At 35.7% G+C, this 19,605-nt stretch overlaps 2 protein-coding genes across 4 annotated transcripts; one reads left to right on the top strand and one right to left on the bottom strand.

Moving 5' to 3' along the window:
* Positions 1 to 982: 982 nt before the first annotated feature.
* LOC125682569 (ganglioside GM2 activator-like) lies at positions 983 to 2,561 on the top strand. Its single transcript, XM_048923219.2, has 4 exons — positions 983 to 1,319; positions 1,594 to 1,755; positions 2,048 to 2,218; positions 2,316 to 2,561. Exons 1-4 carry the CDS (start codon positions 1,089 to 1,091, stop codon positions 2,451 to 2,453), a joined length of 702 nt encoding a protein of 233 aa, XP_048779176.2. The 5' UTR covers positions 983 to 1,088; the 3' UTR covers positions 2,454 to 2,561.
* A 7,806-nt stretch (positions 2,562 to 10,367) lies between these two features.
* LOC125682567 (aminoacyl tRNA synthase complex-interacting multifunctional protein 1-like) lies at positions 10,368 to 19,591 on the bottom strand. Of its 3 annotated transcripts, none has more exons than XM_056155603.1 (7): positions 19,573 to 19,591; positions 18,040 to 18,152; positions 16,170 to 16,283; positions 14,103 to 14,279; positions 13,672 to 13,874; positions 12,163 to 12,331; positions 10,368 to 10,549 (listed from the first exon to the last, which is right to left on the bottom strand). In XM_056155603.1, the coding sequence occupies exons 2-7, from the start codon at positions 18,143 to 18,145 to the stop codon at positions 10,383 to 10,385; spliced, it is 936 nt and encodes a 311-aa protein (XP_056011578.1). In that variant the 5' UTR covers positions 18,146 to 18,152; positions 19,573 to 19,591; the 3' UTR covers positions 10,368 to 10,382. The 3 variants fall into 3 exon arrangements, with proteins under 3 accessions (XP_056011578.1, XP_048779171.2, XP_048779172.2); XM_048923214.2 differs by lacking the exon at positions 19,573 to 19,591 and adding an exon at positions 18,948 to 19,255; XM_048923215.2 differs by lacking the exon at positions 19,573 to 19,591 and adding an exon at positions 18,976 to 19,103.
* Between the last annotated feature and the right edge of the window lie 14 nt (positions 19,592 to 19,605).

Here is a 19,605-nt window from a genome sequence, read left to right as displayed (position 1 = left end):
CATAGTGTATGGATGGAGACGTGAATTTAGAAGTTGAAAGAAAGCTTGAACTTCCGTCTTAAACTTGCAATCCAAATTGTAATATTCAATTAAAATGTAGAAACTCGAAATTTTGAATCATTATTGTACAGCTAGCATATGGGGTAGTAAAATTTATTTGACCTGCCAATTTTTATGCTCTCGCTTGCCCTATGGACTAATAAAAAAAGTTAATCGCAAAGACTGTTTACCTACCGTGACGTCATCACGTAAGTGATATAAGTTAAAACACGCAAATAAACTGTTAAATGTGAAGTTAAGGGGTATGATATATCATGTACTCTGTATACATGTGCCTTCTCTATCGTGAATTTTATTTCATAAAGAGAAGTTATACATATACATTCACTATTACTACACATTTTAACAGCTTAATAATATAAATTCAGATATATATGGATATATTTCATAATTGATATTCTTAATCCTCGATCGATCGAGAGAGAGATGGGGGGGGGGGGGGGGGGGGGGGGTCCGCATCTTATTGTTTTAAACATATGCAATTCAACAACTTATAAAGAATTATGATGTATTGTATATTATATATTCAACCTAAACTACTGTTTAAGCATGTCAGCTTCACCACGAAGAAGTTTATATTGTGTATTGAATGTCTTTATTTAATCGATGTGACAGAGAAAATTCGGTTACAGCTGAAACTCTCAACGTGCTCTCCTTTCCGCCCATAGAGTCTTGCAATGCGTTTTCTAAGTTCGTCTCTAAGCGCAGTGAGGTCTTACGAACCGTAATCCGCCATCGTTACTAAATATTCAACAACTTTCTAATCTAAACATGTCCTTCCAACGCTCTCTTAAATAACGGATCGTGCGCCACCTGTAATCAAGGGCGAGTAATTTGAAGTTTTATTTGCCATTGTCCTATGCTAAATACGCATCGCTTTGTTACAATCCTATAATCCCATTGTAGGAAAATATAACACCGCGTGACATTGTGCGATATATCTGCATCCTCTGTGCAGAAGACAAAACACTGGTGATACGTATCTCCTATCTAAATCGGACAAGCTGATAGTAGGCTGCATACAATATATGTACAATGTATATATAATAGGCAAACTAGATTTTAAAAATATCATTTGCAAGATGGATAGAATGCGCGGTGTTGTGTGTTTTGTTGCCATTATTATTGCTGCTTTAGCGATACAAGGTAACGCCAACCCCGGGAAAGCCATTGAAGACGATACAGAACTTTTCTTAAACTTTCTGAAGCAAGATGTTTTACCAGAACGCTATCGCAGCAAAGAATATTTCAAAAAAATTGTAAGTAAAAGATCAATTACCTCAAATTTGTTTGGCTACTGAATAAAAACAGATGCACTTATAACTCTCGTTGGTCTCAGTTTTGTACATAAGAAAGGGGGTGTCAACGGAAGTTTGTGTTCAAACCGTCAGGTGTCAAATTAAGTGCGTGTATATATTATACATGTATATGAAACAATCCATCTGGTTACAAAAAGCGAGTACGATCGTTTGAACGAGATTTAATACAAATTAGCATTTATTGATTAAAAATTTCTCCCATGACTATAAACAGGGCAAAACGACCAGAGTGCAAGCATTCAGTTTCAAGAATTGTGGAGGGGATTTCGCAGGATTGACTAAACTCCAAATAGTACCTGACCCTATAAAACTGCCGGGAAATTTTAATGTATCTGCCAGCGGTTACATGAAAGAGGGACTAAATTCTCCTCTGCAGGTAAACAACTTTCCATGATCGATATTACTTCACTTTAGGCTGACTTATCAGCCATTTTAAGAAATACCCTCAGTACATAAAGTAACATTAACAGTAGCAGATTTGGAGAGGGTATACGGACGTTGCACCCTTCCCCTTTTTGGTTGAACAAATTTGACGGAAACAAATGATAATTTTGCTGTCTGCAACCTCCCTTTTATGGTTGAAAAAGACACCATCTTGGGTTACATCCCCATTAAAAAATTTCCTGAGTCCTAGTCATTTGCTAGTTTCTTGTAAACACGCTTTTCAGGCATCCCTCACGATTCACAAGAAGGCCGCTGGAGTTTGGGTAAAAATTCCGTGTATTGGAGACTTCGGCTCTTGCGATTATGACGACTTTTGTGAAATACTTCAAATGGCATCGGACTGTCCAGATCCAATTCAGAAATCAGGGCTTGGTTGTCAGTGTCCATTTAAACAGGTATACAATCTCTTTTACAGGAGGAAATCTTCGACTTATCATTTCTAGATGGTCTGACGAATTTTACATATTACAAATAAATATGAACTATTTTCAGGGAAATTACAACATTCCCAACATCAATATGTATGGATCGTTCGGGTTTCCTATAGGGGACTACAATCTTACCGGCACTCTTCATTACCAGGGAAAATATGTGGCCTGTCTAGAAGTTCTTCTTACCATAGCTTCATAAGCAGATTCCTGAATAAATCATATTTTAGCATTTATGAATACACATATACTACAATAACACCAACAAGAAGCAAAGTGACTAGAGAAAATAAATCTTAATTATTCAGAACACTACTTCAAGTATTTGAACTGAAACCGCCCTCTACTCCATTGCGTCATTTTCACACGGGTTTGTGTTTAAAATGCTGCGTATCTTGATACCATTATCTGTATGAAATCATAGACGCTCCCAATTTAATTTCGTAAATAATGAATTGTAGGTAAGTCTGTACAGTTCAACTTTTCATTACTACATGTAAGGGGGGGGGGGGGGATACATAGAATCTTCATTCGTCATTTGCGAAACTAAATGAGGAGCGCCTAGGTACTACGGAATTCTAAAAAGTCAAGTGTCCGACAAGAACCGATCTTGACCTTAAATGAATGACTTTGAGTAACGATCATGCCGCGCCTTAGGGCTAAGAATGTTAATTTGAAAGGTGAAGATAACGAACAGTGGTCAATCTCATAACTTCTATGAGGAATACAAAATAGAGTTGGGCAAATACGGACCCCTAGACAAACCAGAGGTGGAATCAGGAAAATAGGAGGAGTAAGCATTTCCTATCGACCGGTGTTGTATAGTAGCATTTCCCCCTAGCCATCTTTCCCCCCGGAAAAATGGCTATATAGTAGATCTCCCCCCACGGAAATGTGGCTATATAGCAGATTTTCCCCCTTCTTTTCATTCCGGTTACGTTTACGGCGGACCATTCCCATACATATTCTTTCCATTCTGAAATTAATCCTTTTCTGGCTATTCATTTCTTTTATATCCTAAATGGATACTTAATTTCTGAATTCCCTTGATTGGAATTTTTGGAAATAATTCAACAAACATCGTTTCATTCAGTCGAATGTTATGTAAAACAATCATATACGTATTTAGAATGTAAAATCAGAATAGTTCGTACTTTTAAAACAGCACCTATTTAGGCAACTTAGAATTTGTTAATTAAACGGATAAGTATTTATCGTTCGATGAATCAAAATTGTTTCTCTCCAATTGATAAACACAAAAAACTTTTCATACAGATAGTGGAGTAAACTTAAATTGTACAATTCTGTTGGTTGCCTACCCCTGATTCCAAATTCCCGCTACTAAGGAATCAACTCGCTCTCTCGTTAGACATGATTCTTCACATCTCATTAGGGGAAGAAGGATTTTTCAATTGAATTAGATGTTTTTGAGAGGAACCCCCCCCCCCCCAACTGTTCTCAGGTCATTGGTGGATTAATAGATGTGAATATGTTATCGATATAATCGTAATTATTCCAGCCGGTGTAACTCAGTTCCAACAGTACTGTCAGTACTTTGATTTATACATATTCGTTTACATAATTTCTCCATAGATGAATTTATTTTGAATCTGACAGATGGACAACGTCATCATATTTCATTCCTATACGGAGAATAATCTGGAAAAGTTTTGATGTTTAGTATGCATTCCTAAAACGTTTTTAGCTCGCTCAACTGAGCTTTTCTGATCACCTCTTCTTCATCGTCTGTCTGTAACCTTTCCACATTTTCGACTTCTTCTCCAGAACCACTGGACCAATTTCAACCAAACTTGACACAAAGCTACCTGGGGTATGGGGATTCAAGGTTATTTAAATGAGGGGCCACAATAACAGCAAAATAGGAAACATGCATTGACTACTTTTCAAAATCTTCTTCTCCAAAACCACTGGACCAATTTCAACTAAACTTGGCACAAAGCATTATCAGATTAAATCTGTTTAAATGAAGGGTTATAGGGCCTCTACAGGGGGATACGATAATCAAATAATGAATTTTGTGTTGTTACCTTTGAGCTTTTTTTTTTCTGAATCAAAGTACTAGTATAATGATAGTTTTGCTCAAGCTTGTTTATTGCTAAGACCTGCTGCTCAGGTGAGCAATGTTGCTTATGGGCCTCTCGTTACTTTTTAAGTTTCATATAACAATTTTATAAAATTGTAGGATAGAATTATTCAAGTGTTAAAACTGCAGTCCTGCACACACATTCAGGTGCGTTTCTCTCTGATTTGTGGATTTTATTTTGTTAATATTCTTTTACAAATAAAATGAAAAAGCGACTATTCTTGAATGTTTCAAACTCATTTCTAGAATACAACTGGAAATCCTATAAATATTCATTTAAAGCTGAATATACGAGATTCACTAATTTCCTCCCTATTTTGTCTCCTTGTAAAATGCTAATACCTTGGTACTTGAGGAGCCGTTTTTGGAACATAAATTACGTAATTGTTCTCCGTCACTCAGCATAACATCTTATAAATACCATTTAATGACCATACTAATCATATACATGTAGTGACAATTCCTTTAAAAATCTTCTCTACTACTAGGCAAATAACAGACAAACTGAGCATATAGTAATGATGGGCAAGGAAACCTCTAACAAAATTGTAATTTTCATGATCTTACAAAATTGTTTATTTTGTAAACCAGGTTGCAGGGTTTCAGGAGGGGGGGGGGGGTAAATGGTCAAAGAGAGTTAATGTTTATAATGCTTAAAACCTTATGTCTAGTTCTTTTGATGTTATATGAAAACTAGATAAATAAAAAGATGAAAGATGAGGTGATCAAGATGATGCCTACCCGAGTAATACTTTTGGGGAAAGACTTTGCTGGAAGGGGTGGTGGTGTCTGAAATTCCGTCAATAAATCTGCCAAAATATATTGAGCTATTGAACACTGAATGCTTTTGTAAAGAGGTTATATAATGCAGTCTACCAAATGTTTCAATTGTAAAGGCTTTGGGGGATTGTGCATATAAGAACCTTTCAAACAGGTCTATGCATGGGCTCAGGTGACCGTCAAGGCCTAACGGCCTCTTGTTAATTCAAGATATCGATACAATTGAGACTGCATAACATCATTGAACATAAAGATTTATTCTGATACATTGCAAGTAGGCTTACTCTTTGTTTTCCACAAAATGCTTTTTATGAATTTATATATAATTTCGCATGTTTTATACTTTCTCAGTAATACCGTTAACTATATCTCTAAAATGTATCTCTATGAAAATACATGTATCTACATTCAAACTATCGGCAACAAACACTATACACTCTTCTATACTCAGATCTATACAATATCAATATTTGTTGTACAAAGCCTGATTGACTTTCCATAATTTGTTTTCTAAAATCAAAACCAAAAACGTGAGGGGGAAACCCTGCTATGGGGGAAGATCTACTATATAGTAAACTTTCCCCCTAGGGGGAAAGGCTACTACAGTGTATATAGCCATTTTTCCTGGGGGTAAAGCTACTATGGGGGAAAGGCTGCTATACAACACCGGTCACACCCACCATGAGCCCTGTCTTGATAAGGTAAACGGAGTCATCCGTAGTCAAAATCAGTGTGCCAAGAACGGCCTAGCAGTTGGTATGAACACCTAACTCAGACAGCATTTGACCCAATGATAGGTTGAATTGGCAAATTAGATCATTATAAAGACCATAGCATTTGCAAAATGTTGACTTTAACGAGACTGTTGAAACCCCTGTAATATCAACTTGTTTGTCAGTAGCCTTTTATAAGCCGAACAAGCTCTTGCTTATCGAATCAGTTGAGACTGAGATATAAACACCATAATCAGGTGATAATAAAATATTGTTTCAAAAATATTGGAAGTTGACAATAGAGAAGCTGAAATCATCCCTTTTGTCATAAAGTTGAGTTGTTAGTTTGCCCTTAATATCCACTTTCATTAAAATATCTACGTACAAAGCAGATGTGGAGGACTCTGTGATGTCTTTTATCTCGAGTTCACATGGATAACGAATCGACATATAAATAAAAATGATTATTGTCGATTGATAAAACTTCGTCGATATATCTAAATTTTGAGTTGAAGGCCACGGCAAGAGACCTTTTCTTCTCATGTAGAAGCTGCTCCTAAGATTTGTGCAGGTCTTGTTCTTAGAGAAGAAAGGTCAAATTCAATGCCAGTTGTCTCATCAATAAACACACAGACCAGTTTTAATCAAACAAAATCTTTCACAAATTTTAAGACCTTCATATTTGTGAGTAAACATTACATTGAATGATTGTTTTCATATAATGAGTTGATAACACAAAACGGTGTGCAGACGGATAACGTACGTCACGATAATTAATGTCTGCACACGAGTCTCCAGATAACGTACGTTACGATAATCTGTCTGCACACGAGTCTCCATCATCCAGATATTTGTGGATACTACCACACACGACGCCGTAAACGCGTGTTTTGCGCAATAGATTACAAGGATTAGCTGTCCAAGTTTAATGGTCCTTGGCCTTACTAACCACCACGGTGGTCTAGAGGTAGAGCGTTCGCTCCGCATGCGGAAGGTTGAGGTTCGAATCCTGGCCGCGACAGACCGAAGTCGTTAAAACAGGTAGTGACAGTTCCATCGCCAAACGCTCGGCATCAGGTGTGAACGTCACGGGTCCTCGGAGATGACCTTAAAAACGGATGTCCCGTTTCACAGTAGGTGTGGCACACTAAAGAACCCTCACTGCTCAATGACCGTAAGCGCCGAGCATTGGCCTAAATCGTGTCTGGATCATATCTTAAGCAATGAGGCCAAGATTGTATCTTGTTTAACCTCCCTCTCGTAAATTTATCACTCACATGGAGACGTCACAAAGACCGATGAAGGGCTTCAAATTTAGGCCAATATGTAATAATAATGACAAGTTATATATGACAGACAAGTTTGTTTACATAGCAGTTGACTTCTGACCGATGTGTCAACAATCAAATAAAAGTTTTATGGTGTGTGAAAATGTTTCTAAATTATAAAAAGTTCTGCATTTTATGGAGCGTTTAATGCAGGTTTGTATCCTCGAATAAAAAACTTTTCTGTAGTTTGACGTTCCGTTTCCGTAGTATCTCTCAAGAATTTGTAAAAGGGAAAATGGTACCTTTTGTACCGATATTTTTGGCACAATTTCGAATGTGTTTATTGATTGGGTACATGAAATTGGTATTTTGGTTCCTTATTTGTTGACGGTGTAGTCATCCCATGTGTTGTAGGGATATATATATATATATATTCGAATATATATATGTATATACAGTGTATATATATATATATATTTGTTGACGGTGTAGTCATCCCATGTGTTGTAGGGATATATATATATATATATATTCGAATATATATATAGTGTATATATATATATATATATATACACACACACACACATATATATAGATATTCGAATATTAAATCAAGATTTTTGCATATAAATCATATTTTTTTTTTTTTATCTTCAAACGCTTTACACGCCATAGTCTGCCAGACATGATAGCTAAAACCACTAAATGATCATTTTCCAGTCTGGGACATGGCATGACAGGGATGTAGTAAGTCAGCTTGTCATGTGCAAACAATCACAATCCATAGCAGTGATATAAAAATTTCACAATTACTTCCAAGTAATCCGCTCTACCAAGTTTGGTGGCTTAGTATGCAGTCATGGCATGAACAGGTCAGATACGGCAATAGTCTTTTGAAATCACTGTATTAGCAGAAAGGTGTTCTTATAAAGACAAATGGGGCACGCTCGATTGGATTGTTCAGGAACCCCTAATTCAGATTGTTCCGCGAATCAAGTGAAGCCGGATTACAAACTAGGCAGCACGGGTCATGCGTTTAGAAGTGTTGAAAGATGGTGATGGAAGTAAAGGATGTCCTAGAATATGCGATACCATTTTCTCTCTAACTTTTTGAATACATACTTCTAACGACATAACAAATTCATTTTCAAGTCAATGGAGCGCCAAATTAACATCCTCAAATAATTGAAGATATCTTTATTTGAAGATACCATCAATTCATTTGGTGCACACAATTCAATTAAAGATTTCCTCGAATAATTAATGATATAGTTGCTCTCTTCAAATGAATTGATAATATCAACAATTAAACTAATGCACACTAGACTACATTCAATTAATGTAGCAGTAATTTCAAAATTTTCAATTTTTAGTTTCATGTATTGTGTGGGTTTTATATATATATTTTTTGGAACTCTTCTAGAAATTAGGGAAATGCATTACATTACAATGTAGACATTATTTGAGACTTTCCAGTGAAAATTTTTTTTTAGCAAGTGTACATAAATAAAAAACAAAACAAGAGATGTTTGTAAAACACATATGCCCCCCATGGAGCAAAATTGAAAAGGGTTATACACACACATCATTTAATTGATAGTAGTATCATCCATCAATTCAAAATATTGAGCAGACAATATCTTCCTATGTCAAGAGTGAATTGACCATGTGACCTAAATATCAATAGGGGTCATCTACTCCTTATGATGTACCAGTGTACCAAGTTTGGTGTCAATCAAGCAAATAATTCTTAAAATATAGGAGACAATATATTACTATGTCCAGTGCAACAATTGACTTTTGACCTCAAAATCAATATGGGTCATCTTCTCCTGAAGATGTACCAGTGTACTAAGTTTGATATCTGTCAAGCAAAAGGGTTATCAAGATATGGAGTGGACAGTATATTACTATGTTCAGTTTGACCTTTGATCATGTGACCTCAAAATCAATATGAGTCATCTCCTCCTGAATATACATCACTGTACTAATTTTGATGTCTGTCAAGGAAAGGGTTCTCAAGATATTGAGCGGACAGTATATTCCAATGTCCAGGTTGACCCTTGACCTTTAAACATGTGACATCAAAATCAATAGGGATCATCTTCTCCTGAAGATGTACCAGTGTACCAAGTTTGATGTCTGTCAAGCAAAGGGTTCTCAAGATATTGAACGGACAGTATATTCCTATGTCCAGTTTGACCCTTGACCATGTGACCTCAAAATCAATAGGGGTCATCTTCTCCTGAAGACGTACCAGTGTACCAAGTTTGATGTCTGTCAAGCAAAGGGTTCTCAAGATATTGAGCGGACAGTATATTCCTATGTCCAGTTTTACTCTTGACCTTTGACCATGTGACCTCAAAATCAATAGGGGTCATCTTCTCCTTAAGACGTACCAGTGTATCAAGTTTGATGTCTGTCAAGCAAAGGGATCTCAAGATATTGAGCGGACAGTATATTTCCATGTCTAGTTTGACCCTTGATCATGTGACCTCAAAATCAATAGGAGTCATCTTCTCCTGAAGATATACCAGTGTACTAAGTTTGATGTCTGTCAAGCAAAGGGTTCTCAAGATATTGAGCGGACATTATATTATTAAGTCCAGTTTGACCCTTGACCATGTGACCTCAAAATCAATAGGGGTCATCTTCTCCTGAAGATGTACCAGTATACCAAGTTTGATGTCTGTCAAGCAAAGCGTTCTCAAGATATTGAGCGGACAGTATATTCTAATGTCCTGTTTGACCCTTGACCATGTGACCTCAAAATCAATAGGGGTCATCTTCTCCTGAAGATGTACTGGTGTACCAAGTTTGATGTCTGTCAAGCAAAGGGTTCTCTAGAACTTAAATGGTCAGTATATTCCTATGCCCAGTTTGACCCTTGACCATATGACCCCAAAATCAATAGGAGTCATCTACTTCTTAGGATGTACCAGTGTGCTAAGTTTGATGTTTTTCAAGCAAAGGGTTCTCAAGACATTGAGCGGACATTATATTCCTATGTCCAGAGTAGATTGACCCTTGACCTTTTGACCTGAAAAACAATAGGGGTCCTCTTCTACTCATAACCAACCCACATATGAAATATCATTATCATCAAGTGAAAGGTTCTCAAGATATCGAGCGGACAACATGTGGTCTACAGACCGACCGACCGACAGTTGCAAAACAATATACCCCCTCTTTTTCAAAGGGGGGCATAAAAAGGGGGGGGGGGGGGGGGGGGGGGGAGAGAGAAATGTATAGTCAGTTTCCAAGTTTTATTTGATTTGTACATCTTTTAGACTGGGTGCAGTTAAGGCACCCTTCCCCTCAATCACAAGTGGATCCCCTCTAAAGGTGGCCACTTTCTCTTTGTTTACTTTCAGATCTGGTGCCAGTGTTTCCCAGACTTTCTTCTTTGGTTGGAGCTGTACATCTGGGGCTCCTGTAAAACCAAATGTATATATATATAGTGTCCTGGTTGGAATGACAAACACCCTACCAAACACAATTGAAATGGGACAGAGATCAAGGTAGTAAGCTTCTTTCACAGCTATGTATTGTAAACCCTGGGGGGTAGGGGAAAACACTTGTGATCATGTTTGTATTGTGAACCTTGGTGAAAGAGGAAACCACTTTGACCCGGAGACCATTTTTCTATCTTCTAAGAGTCCTGTTTACTTTACCTTTAACACCTTTTGAACCTAAAGTACATGTAGATGGAGGTCTTCTTCATCCCATGACAAATCTGTGTGTGAAGTTTGGTGACTTCAAGTGGAAAGAGAAAACATAAAGGTTCCTAGACCAATTTTCTACAGCAATGTCCTGTTTGATTGACCTTTTGACCTCCAAATTAACAAAGAAACACTTATCCCATGACAGCTTTGTATGAAGTGATTTCCCTATTCATATGGTGACTCTGTGTTTGAAGTATAAAGACTCCAAGTGAAAAATAGAAATTATCTATAGTCTGGAGACTTGTTTTCCTACATCAGAGTACAGTCTTGTGACCTTTACAGTCGACCTAGAAATCAATAGGGATCACCCTCATTCTATGACTAGTCAATGTGTGAAGTTTGTTAACTCTAGGTGGACCGAAAAAAAGAAATTACTTAAGGCCTAGAACTCGTGTGATCTGATGACCTGCTCCTGTCAACTCGATGAGATTCGACTCTTCGGATCAAGTTACTGTAGTAATAATATATATGTATCAGTAATTAAAATTCAGTGTTGTTAATGGCTTTACTAAGCATTACCAATTATGGTCAAAACAATATCAACTACCATGTAAATGAGAATATATTTTATTACTGTTACAAGTTTTAGGTTTTGACTGTTGAAATATTGTCATAATGTAGTATAATAAACATGTTTTTATTTGTTGAAGGAATAAAAATATATAAATATATATATATATATATATATATATATATATATATATATATATATAAATATATATATTGTGAAAACTGTTGTAAAATTCTTGATTATTTAATGAAGCAGATATGAACTTTTAATTCAGTCTACTTGTAACTATACAGACCTTGTCAGATATTAGTTGACCTCGGACTACCACCTCGGGCCCTCGGCCACCCAATACTTGACCAGATCCATATAATAACAAGTAGACCTCATCATACGTCAATAATTGTATAATATCAGTGTCCAGTGTGCTTGACCTTGTACCTTTTGAAACCAAAACCGACAAGGATTATCTTTAATTCATCGCGAGTTAGTGTGTAGTATGGTGACTCTGGGTGGGAAAGAAAATCACCAAAGGCCCAGAAACCAATCCTTCTACAGACAGACAGTTGTCCTGATTCCAGTACACATCAACCTCCCCTACCCCACCTTGGTTACAAAAATTGCAAACGCATGATTTTCATACACTGAATCTGACAGTGTATGTGATTTAGTCATGGTATTACACAGAGTGCATCTGAAAAATCACTACATAATATCTTCAAGAATATACAATCACACAAATGTATTTGTATTTTTGATTTCAAAACTTTCAAATACTTTGTACATTTCCAAAGAAGATAGATCTCAACATACCAGGATAGGCTTTGCAAGTAACTTTATCACCAATGGCAGCTCCTGGAGGTATATTTAGAATTTCTACTTTTTCTGGAGTGCTAGCACACATGATCATGGCCTCTGACAGAATTCCTCTCATTTTAGCAGGTTTTAAATTGCACATAAACACTGCTACTTTGTTTTGCATCTGCAAATATAAAAATTCTCTTAACTCTTTGATTACTACATCATACATGTAGCCCTTGAAGGGCTTCAATTTCACAAATTAATATTATCACAGAAACAGACTGAAAATTTCCATTACAAGCTGTAGCAATATGTACAATCAGTGGGTTACACATCGCTTTGTGGAACTCTTACCCACAGTGAGACACAAAACATACTTTCGTTCAAATGCGGTGGGTACAAATGCTAATTGCTGCTTTCATATTTTGCCTAAAGTATGACTATCAGAGATCATGCAACGACCCAAACTGCTGGGACACACAATAGTAAGTTTATGAGTAATTGATAATAAAATAGCTCAAACAAACAAGAGGCCCAGGGGCCTTATAGGTCACCTGAGTATCATGTAACAACCTTCCAATGTTTGAATTAGGTTTGTGTTTAAATATAAGAATTTTACTTTTGGATGGAAGAAACATTGAATAGCTATGTGGTCATGAAGTACATGTGTCATTTTTATGTTCAATCAATACTCCTTTTTAAAAAACCTAGGTCTGAGACATCATAAAGAAAAGGGTTATTTACTCCTTAGATAAAACCAATATAAGAAGATTTTCAAAGAATTTCTACATTTTCACTATATGACCAATAGAGCCCCACCCTAACACAAGAACCCCTGCCCCAGGGGCCATGAATTTCACAATTTTGGTAGAGGGCTCAACGCTCATTATAATTATGCCCACAGTTTGGCTTCTTGATGTCCAGGAGTAAAGAAGAAGATTTTTTAAAATTACACTCATTTTGATGGTTTTTGCCCCACCCCTCAGGCCCCAGGGGGGCAGGGACCACGAATTTCACAAGTTTTGTTCCCCTCCACCCACAGATGCTATATGCCAAAATTGGTTGAAATTGGTTCAAGGGTTTCAGAGAAGAAGCTGAAAATGTTCAAATGTTAACGCACGACGACGGACAAAAACAGATAGCAATAGGTCACCTGAATGATTCAGGTGACCTAAAAATCAATAATCACCATCTTTCTTTCATTAAAGTATCACTCGTGCAGAAGGGGAAATAAAAAAAACAATTTCATATTTGATTTAATGGCCAAATTCAAACAAATATTTTTCTTAATATGGTCAGTTTAATGTAAATCAACGGCTGATATAAACAAAATTTACGCTTTCATAACTTTATCCTTATTTACATAGCTAGTCTATAATATATGTATACATCTTGTACCCACCCAAGCGTTCAACAGAATACTGAACGTACCTCCATCACAGAAGAGCTGATATCTTTGAAGTTGCGTATTCTGTGTGTATGACTAGGTTAGACACCACTTTATAGTTCTGTGTGTCTTACCTGCTCTAGTGGAACATGATTGACCAGGCCAGACACCACTGTACGGTTTCGCCCCTCTCCCATATCCACTTCCTCTACATAAAGAGTGTCAGCATCAGGGTGCTTCTTGACATCTATTATTTTTCCAACTCTGAAGTCCAAGCGTGAGACATCCATCTTCTCCTCTGTTTTAGGTTCATTTTTTCCTTTTTTGGCTTTTGGCTCTTGAAAAGAGAAAGAATTTAGTTTTTTAAAATGTAGATTATTCTACAATAAAGTCAAAAAATCAAAACAAACTGGAAAAAAAATGATTTAGATTATACATTTCCAGATAAACTTGATATTAATAGTTAAGAGATTTTCATGGATCTTTACATTAATTAGTAATTACCAAACAGGACATTAGACTGAAAGGAAAATCTGTTTTCTCTAAAATGAAAAACATTGCTTACCTCCATCAGCTGCAGACTGCTTAACTTTCTTCTCTTTTTTGTTAGACTTCTCTGGTTTCTGATCTTTATTGTTGGCTGCAGCAGGTGCTTGTTTGATCTCTGGCTGATTTGTGGGTTCTTTTTTAGGGGGCTCTGCTTTGGCCACAGTTCTGTTGGTAGGTAGGGGAATTTGTTTCACTGAAAATATGGTTTCATATGTGAATGACATGAAGAAGATTAAGACAAAATTTCTAATCAATCTCCTGTAGCTGTGATTATGTGATATACAGATATTGAATATCAGGCGACAACAGTAACATTCAATACATGTATATATCCAAAATTCAATACAACTGAAGGCAAATGTCTACAGGAATCACGGCTACGTATGTAGTATTCTCAGTAACTTGCATGTCCATCATATAAATAGTAATAAATACCTGTAATATGTGGTTTATGATTTTTAATGTTTTCAATGTTTTCTGATTAGTTATCTGATAACAATTTTGGCAAATTTTTTTTCAGCAAAGCATCCGTCTTACTTTCATTTTCATTTTTCATATATTCTTTTGTATATTATATCTGAGCATTTTATTAATCTTTCAATAAATGCTGGCCATCATGTACACAGAGGCCTAGATGTTAAGGTGTTTTTTATTTCCTGAAAATCACAGGTCTTTCACATAAGATCTTAAAAACAGACATTCCATGTCCGAGTGAGCATTAATGCAATAAAGCACTCTCATTGTTGAGGACTTCAGTGCCATGTATACATGTATAAAGTATATCAATACAGTCCATGTTTACTTGTAAGCAATTATGAACTTGATGGCCATAATGAGTACAATATATTAATTGTTAAGAAAACAATTCATTGCTGATAATGAAACTTTACAAGCCAATGACAGAAAAGTATCATATATTCTTTGTGAAGTTGAAACTTGGTGTTGACAGAACCAGATTATTCTGAATCCATCTTAAACAAGATGCACGCTCATGGGTATGCATCTAAGAAAATCTACAGTAAATTACAAGTGTTCAATATTTAAATTTATGATCATTCTATTCAAAGTGTTTGAACTGAGAAATTCTTGGGGTTCATCTGGTAAGTGAACTTTATTTCACTATTCACAATAGGCTCAATGTTGCTTCAAAATTACATCTTTTATGAAAAACTAGGATATTTCTACTCTTTCTACCATAATTTTTTTTTTATGCTTGTACATTACCAAGTATAAAGTAAATGTTTACCGGTCAGTCTTGGGGAGCCCTTATTTTTCAGATTTAAGCCACATTTTAAAACTCCAGAAGTGATGCTCCCTCTTTACTACTATTTGTGAAACTTGGGTTAGATGACTATATTTGAACAAGTACAAAATCACAAATACAAGTTATTATATAAAAGTTTTGCTGACAGGACTCCCAGTTTTTTCTGATAGGGATATTCATTTATCACTCATCTCACAGTTATAGTTTACAATCTAGATTAAATTAAGATCTTTAATTTACACCTGTATTTAATCAAAAGAAGTTAGTTTGTTATAAAATTCCTTCATTATGGAGTCAATATGGACTCTGCTGTAAACCTTTGCAATGAACTTGCATTCAATATTTTTACAAAATTCACCTTCAACATCTAGTTTTAAACAAAATGTCAAATGCTTGATTGTCAATTTTCATTTTATACAATTATCTTACACAATTATTTTATACAATTATCTTATACAATTATCTTATACAATTATCTTAAGCTTGCTCAACATGTCTGTATGTTTTATTTATTTACTTTTCATTGTATTTATATTTTTGTATACATGTATTATTACAGAGGACCTCAAGGAAGACTAGTATACAACACTAATCAAGCTAACTTCCTTAAATAAAGTATTGTTACTATCATCACCATAGAGATCTGTCTACTGCTTCAATTTTAATGTGCAATAATTCAACTTCAAATTAACCAATATGTTTATTAAAGAAAGAGAGATAAATTGTCAAGCATTAAATTTGTCAATGCAACCCCAAACTCAATACAAGTGACTTCAATACAAGTATGGTCAACTGTGTGTGGTGTGCATGGTGTAGTACCTCCATTCCTTATCTCAGTCAGAATCAACTGAGACTTCAGTTCCTCTACGTCACTTCGTAGTTTCTGGTTTTCGACTCTCAGACGCTCTTCTTCAGGGTTTGATATAGTGATAGCTAAAATTAAGTTAGATCCTTTCATAAAATTACAAAATCATCAATATATATATATAAATACATCAATTAGGGTTGTACTGGAAGCAGCAATTTCATTTAGTACAACCCTGAAACAAGACTGAAATTATTCTTACAAATGAAGAAATGCAATACAAGTTGTAGTGCTAGATGTATTTATATGTAGTTTTTGTTATTATTCTCTGTTGATATTGGCCACATTATGTAATTCTTTTTGTCCTGAAGAAGGGACGGGTCGTCCCGAAAATTTGAGAATCTGGTTGTTCGTGTCGTTGGTCATTTTAGTGCTTTGAATAATTTTTTGTATTTGACCTTGCTGGTGTTGTTGGAACTTTAGTGCTTTTATATATATATATATATATATATATATATATATATATATATATATACACACGACTGGGAAGTCGTTGTGGCCGAGTGGACTTACGCACTGGTTTGACAGTCTTGCTAGGCGGTGGGTGCCGCAGGTCGCTGGTTTGACCCCAGGCTGTGGCGAAAATTTTCAGTACCCAGTTGTGATTATTTAGTGCTTTACATATTAATTAACTGATTATCACATGTATCGCTTAGATCCTAGGGGTAAACGTAAGGTTGGGTGTTATAATTGTTTGTTTGTGCTTTATATATATATATATATGTATGTGTGTGTGTGTGTGTGTGTGTGTGTGTGTGTGTGTATATATATATATATCTGTGTGTGTGTGTGTGTGTGTGTGTATATATATATATATCTGTGTGTGTGTGTGATTCTCATTCACACCATAATTAAAGATGGTGTTCTTTCTGTTGTGGCTATTTTTAATGGCAAAACTTTGTCTACTTCTGCTTCCAGTACAACCCAACCCCCATGTTCATATGAATTACATACATGTATGTTTATATATAATCCTGCTTGCATTCAATGGTTTTACTTTAAGAAACTAGAGCTCTCAGGGGAAAGGCAACTTTAGTGAGTTTATGAATATAGGATAACAAAATGGCTCAAACAAATATTGTTAATTGCCATATTTCTTTGATAGAAGGGTCACTCATGTAGAAGAGGAAACGAATAATGATTTAATAGCCAATTTGATGATCTTATTCAAACAAATTATGCTTGATATGGCCAGAATATGCATACCAGTGATTGATATAAACAAAAGTTACGCTTTCATTACATTAATCGTACGTATTTGTTATGTACAGTGCCAGTCTACGATATAATGTATACATTGTGTACCCACCATACGTCATAAAATGCGAAAGAGTTCGACTAAGGGAAATAACTTTTGGGTAACTCGGAACTTGCGTATTGAACTACCCTACTACACTGCTGCCTTAGGACCAGTTGATGTCTGTGCTCATTGTGGCTGCACTGAGGCAGACCCCAAAACAGAACTTAAAAAACTGTACAAGACCGTCCTGCCTCTATGTAATGAATGTGAAAATGATGGCAAAAAGCCTGTCGTGGCCAGATTGTATGGCAGTTTGGAGTGACTTTTGGATGTTATTGTTGATCTAAAGTGACCTTTAATGTTTATAAATGAATTACAAACTGTAATGATTGTTTATTAAAAGAAAACAAAAACCAGTATTAATTATTTTAGCACTTGTAGAGGACTGTGTGTCTACAATTCGTACAACACACCTTCATTCAAAAAAAAAAACAAAAACAAAAAAAAAACTACCTACCTAGATCAATTTTTTTCTGACATGTAACAGGAAACAGAGATATAATTTTATTTGGCCTAACACAAACCTGCATTCTGTCTAAGAATTGCTATCTGTTGCTTTAAATCTGTTATCATCGACTCCGCCTGCTTTGCACGTTGGTTCAATCGAGAAAGAACTGATGCAGATGCCATTCTGAAACTGAAAGACACGTACAGTGCGACAGCTATTCTCTTTAGAGAAGTCGAGAGGCATAGCCTTCATCGACTTCTCTTCGCAAGCATTCATATTTTGATTCTGGAAAACGTGTAAATGCCAGAGTCGGTGACGTTTTATGCTTCGACTGACGTTTCGACTCAGATGTGCCTGGATTTACGCAATAGACAACTTGTTTTCAAACATTTAGCAGTAATGTACAAAACCGTCACAATGAAATCAACACTTACTTGCTTTTAATCTATTTTCAACATGTCCCCTGTCCCGGGTTTACGTTAACTGGTCTTGGAAGTTGTCAAAATAGGGGACCAGTTAATAGAAAGTAAACAGAGTTGTGATTTAAACCTGGGACAGGGGACATGTTGAAAATGGATTAAAAGCAAGTAAGTGTTATTTCCTTGTGACGGTTTTGTGCATTACTGCTAAATGTTTGAAAACAAGTTGTCTATTGCGTAAATCCAGGCACATTTGAGTCGAAACGTCGGTCGAAGCATAAACCGTCACCTGGTCACCGACTCCGGCATTTACACGTTTTCCAGAATCAAAATATGAATGCTTGCGAAGAGAAGTCGATGAAGGCTATGCCTCTCGACTTCTCTAAAGAGAATATGCGACAGCTACTTCATGTATGATGCAATGTACTGACAGCAGGCTAAATGTCATTTGTTTGTTTTGTTTATAATTTGTGTCCTTTTCACTTACATTTTATCATTAACACTGATGCAACTTTAATAAGTACACGGTGTTACAATAATATATGCAGATGAATCTTTAAAATACCTAAAATTGGCAACTTTACTCAACATACCAGAAGACGTTCAACACGGCGCACAGAATAACAGGAGCGACACCTAATAACCGGAATGACAAAATAAAACCGGACTGACGCCTTTTCAAAATGATCAGGATGATACATGTATTTATATATTTCTAAATCATTTTGATGAAATGATATATATGATATGTATATAAAAGTCATGTTCATCAAGTTGTCCAACTTTTCATGGTTTGAATTTCCTCAGAACAACTAGGTCTAAAACTCAGAAACCAAAGCTATTTTTTTATCGCCGGATATTTCACAATCAAACAATTTAATGATTCATTTATTCAAAATACTCGGATGTTTACAAAATACAATACAATCAATGCAAATTTCATTCCGATCATTTTAAACGTCATTCTGGGTTTTACCCTATCATTCCGGCTATTGGACTTCACTCCGGTTGAACACGTGTGTGAAAGAACAACAAACGTATACGGATAATATTGAAATTAATGTAGCACAAAACCATATATGGATTGTGATAAGAACCATACAATTATCTAATATATATATATAGAAAAATTCAAAAAGAATATAATGAAAATTATAATTATGTGATACAAATCATCAAATCTGACTTACTGTCTCTATAAATCTTTCGCATTCACCTCAAAA

Source organism: Ostrea edulis, chromosome 2 (genome assembly GCF_947568905.1).
Source record: "Ostrea edulis chromosome 2, xbOstEdul1.1, whole genome shotgun sequence".
Classification (NCBI taxonomy): Eukaryota; Metazoa; Mollusca; class Bivalvia; order Ostreida; family Ostreidae; genus Ostrea; species Ostrea edulis.
This window is presented reverse-complemented; position numbering and strand designations above follow the sequence as displayed.

What these genes read in the sequence shown, in the direction of transcription:
- LOC125682567 (XM_048923214.2), bottom strand. Translation starts at nt 18,973, where the DNA reads ATGTTGAGTAAAGTTGCCAATTTTAG. An exon ending in AGTAAAGTTGCCAATTTTAG is followed by an intron (nt 18,153 to 18,947) that starts GTATTTTAAAGA and finishes CGTGTCTTTCAG; the next exon opens with TTTCAGAATGGCATCTGCAT. An exon ending in GCAGTCTGCAGCTGATGGAG is followed by an intron (nt 13,875 to 14,102) that starts GTAAGCAATGTT and finishes TCTCTTTTCAAG; the next exon opens with AGCCAAAAGCCAAAAAAGGA.
- LOC125682569 (XM_048923219.2), top strand. Translation starts at nt 1,089, where the DNA reads ATGTACAATGTATATATAATAGGCAAACTAGATTTTAAAAATATCATT. An exon ending in AAGAATATTTCAAAAAAATT is followed by an intron (nt 1,320 to 1,593) that starts GTAAGTAAAAGA and finishes GACTATAAACAG; the next exon opens with GGCAAAACGACCAGAGTGCA. An exon ending in GACTAAATTCTCCTCTGCAG is followed by an intron (nt 1,756 to 2,047) that starts GTAAACAACTTT and finishes CACGCTTTTCAG; the next exon opens with GCATCCCTCACGATTCACAA.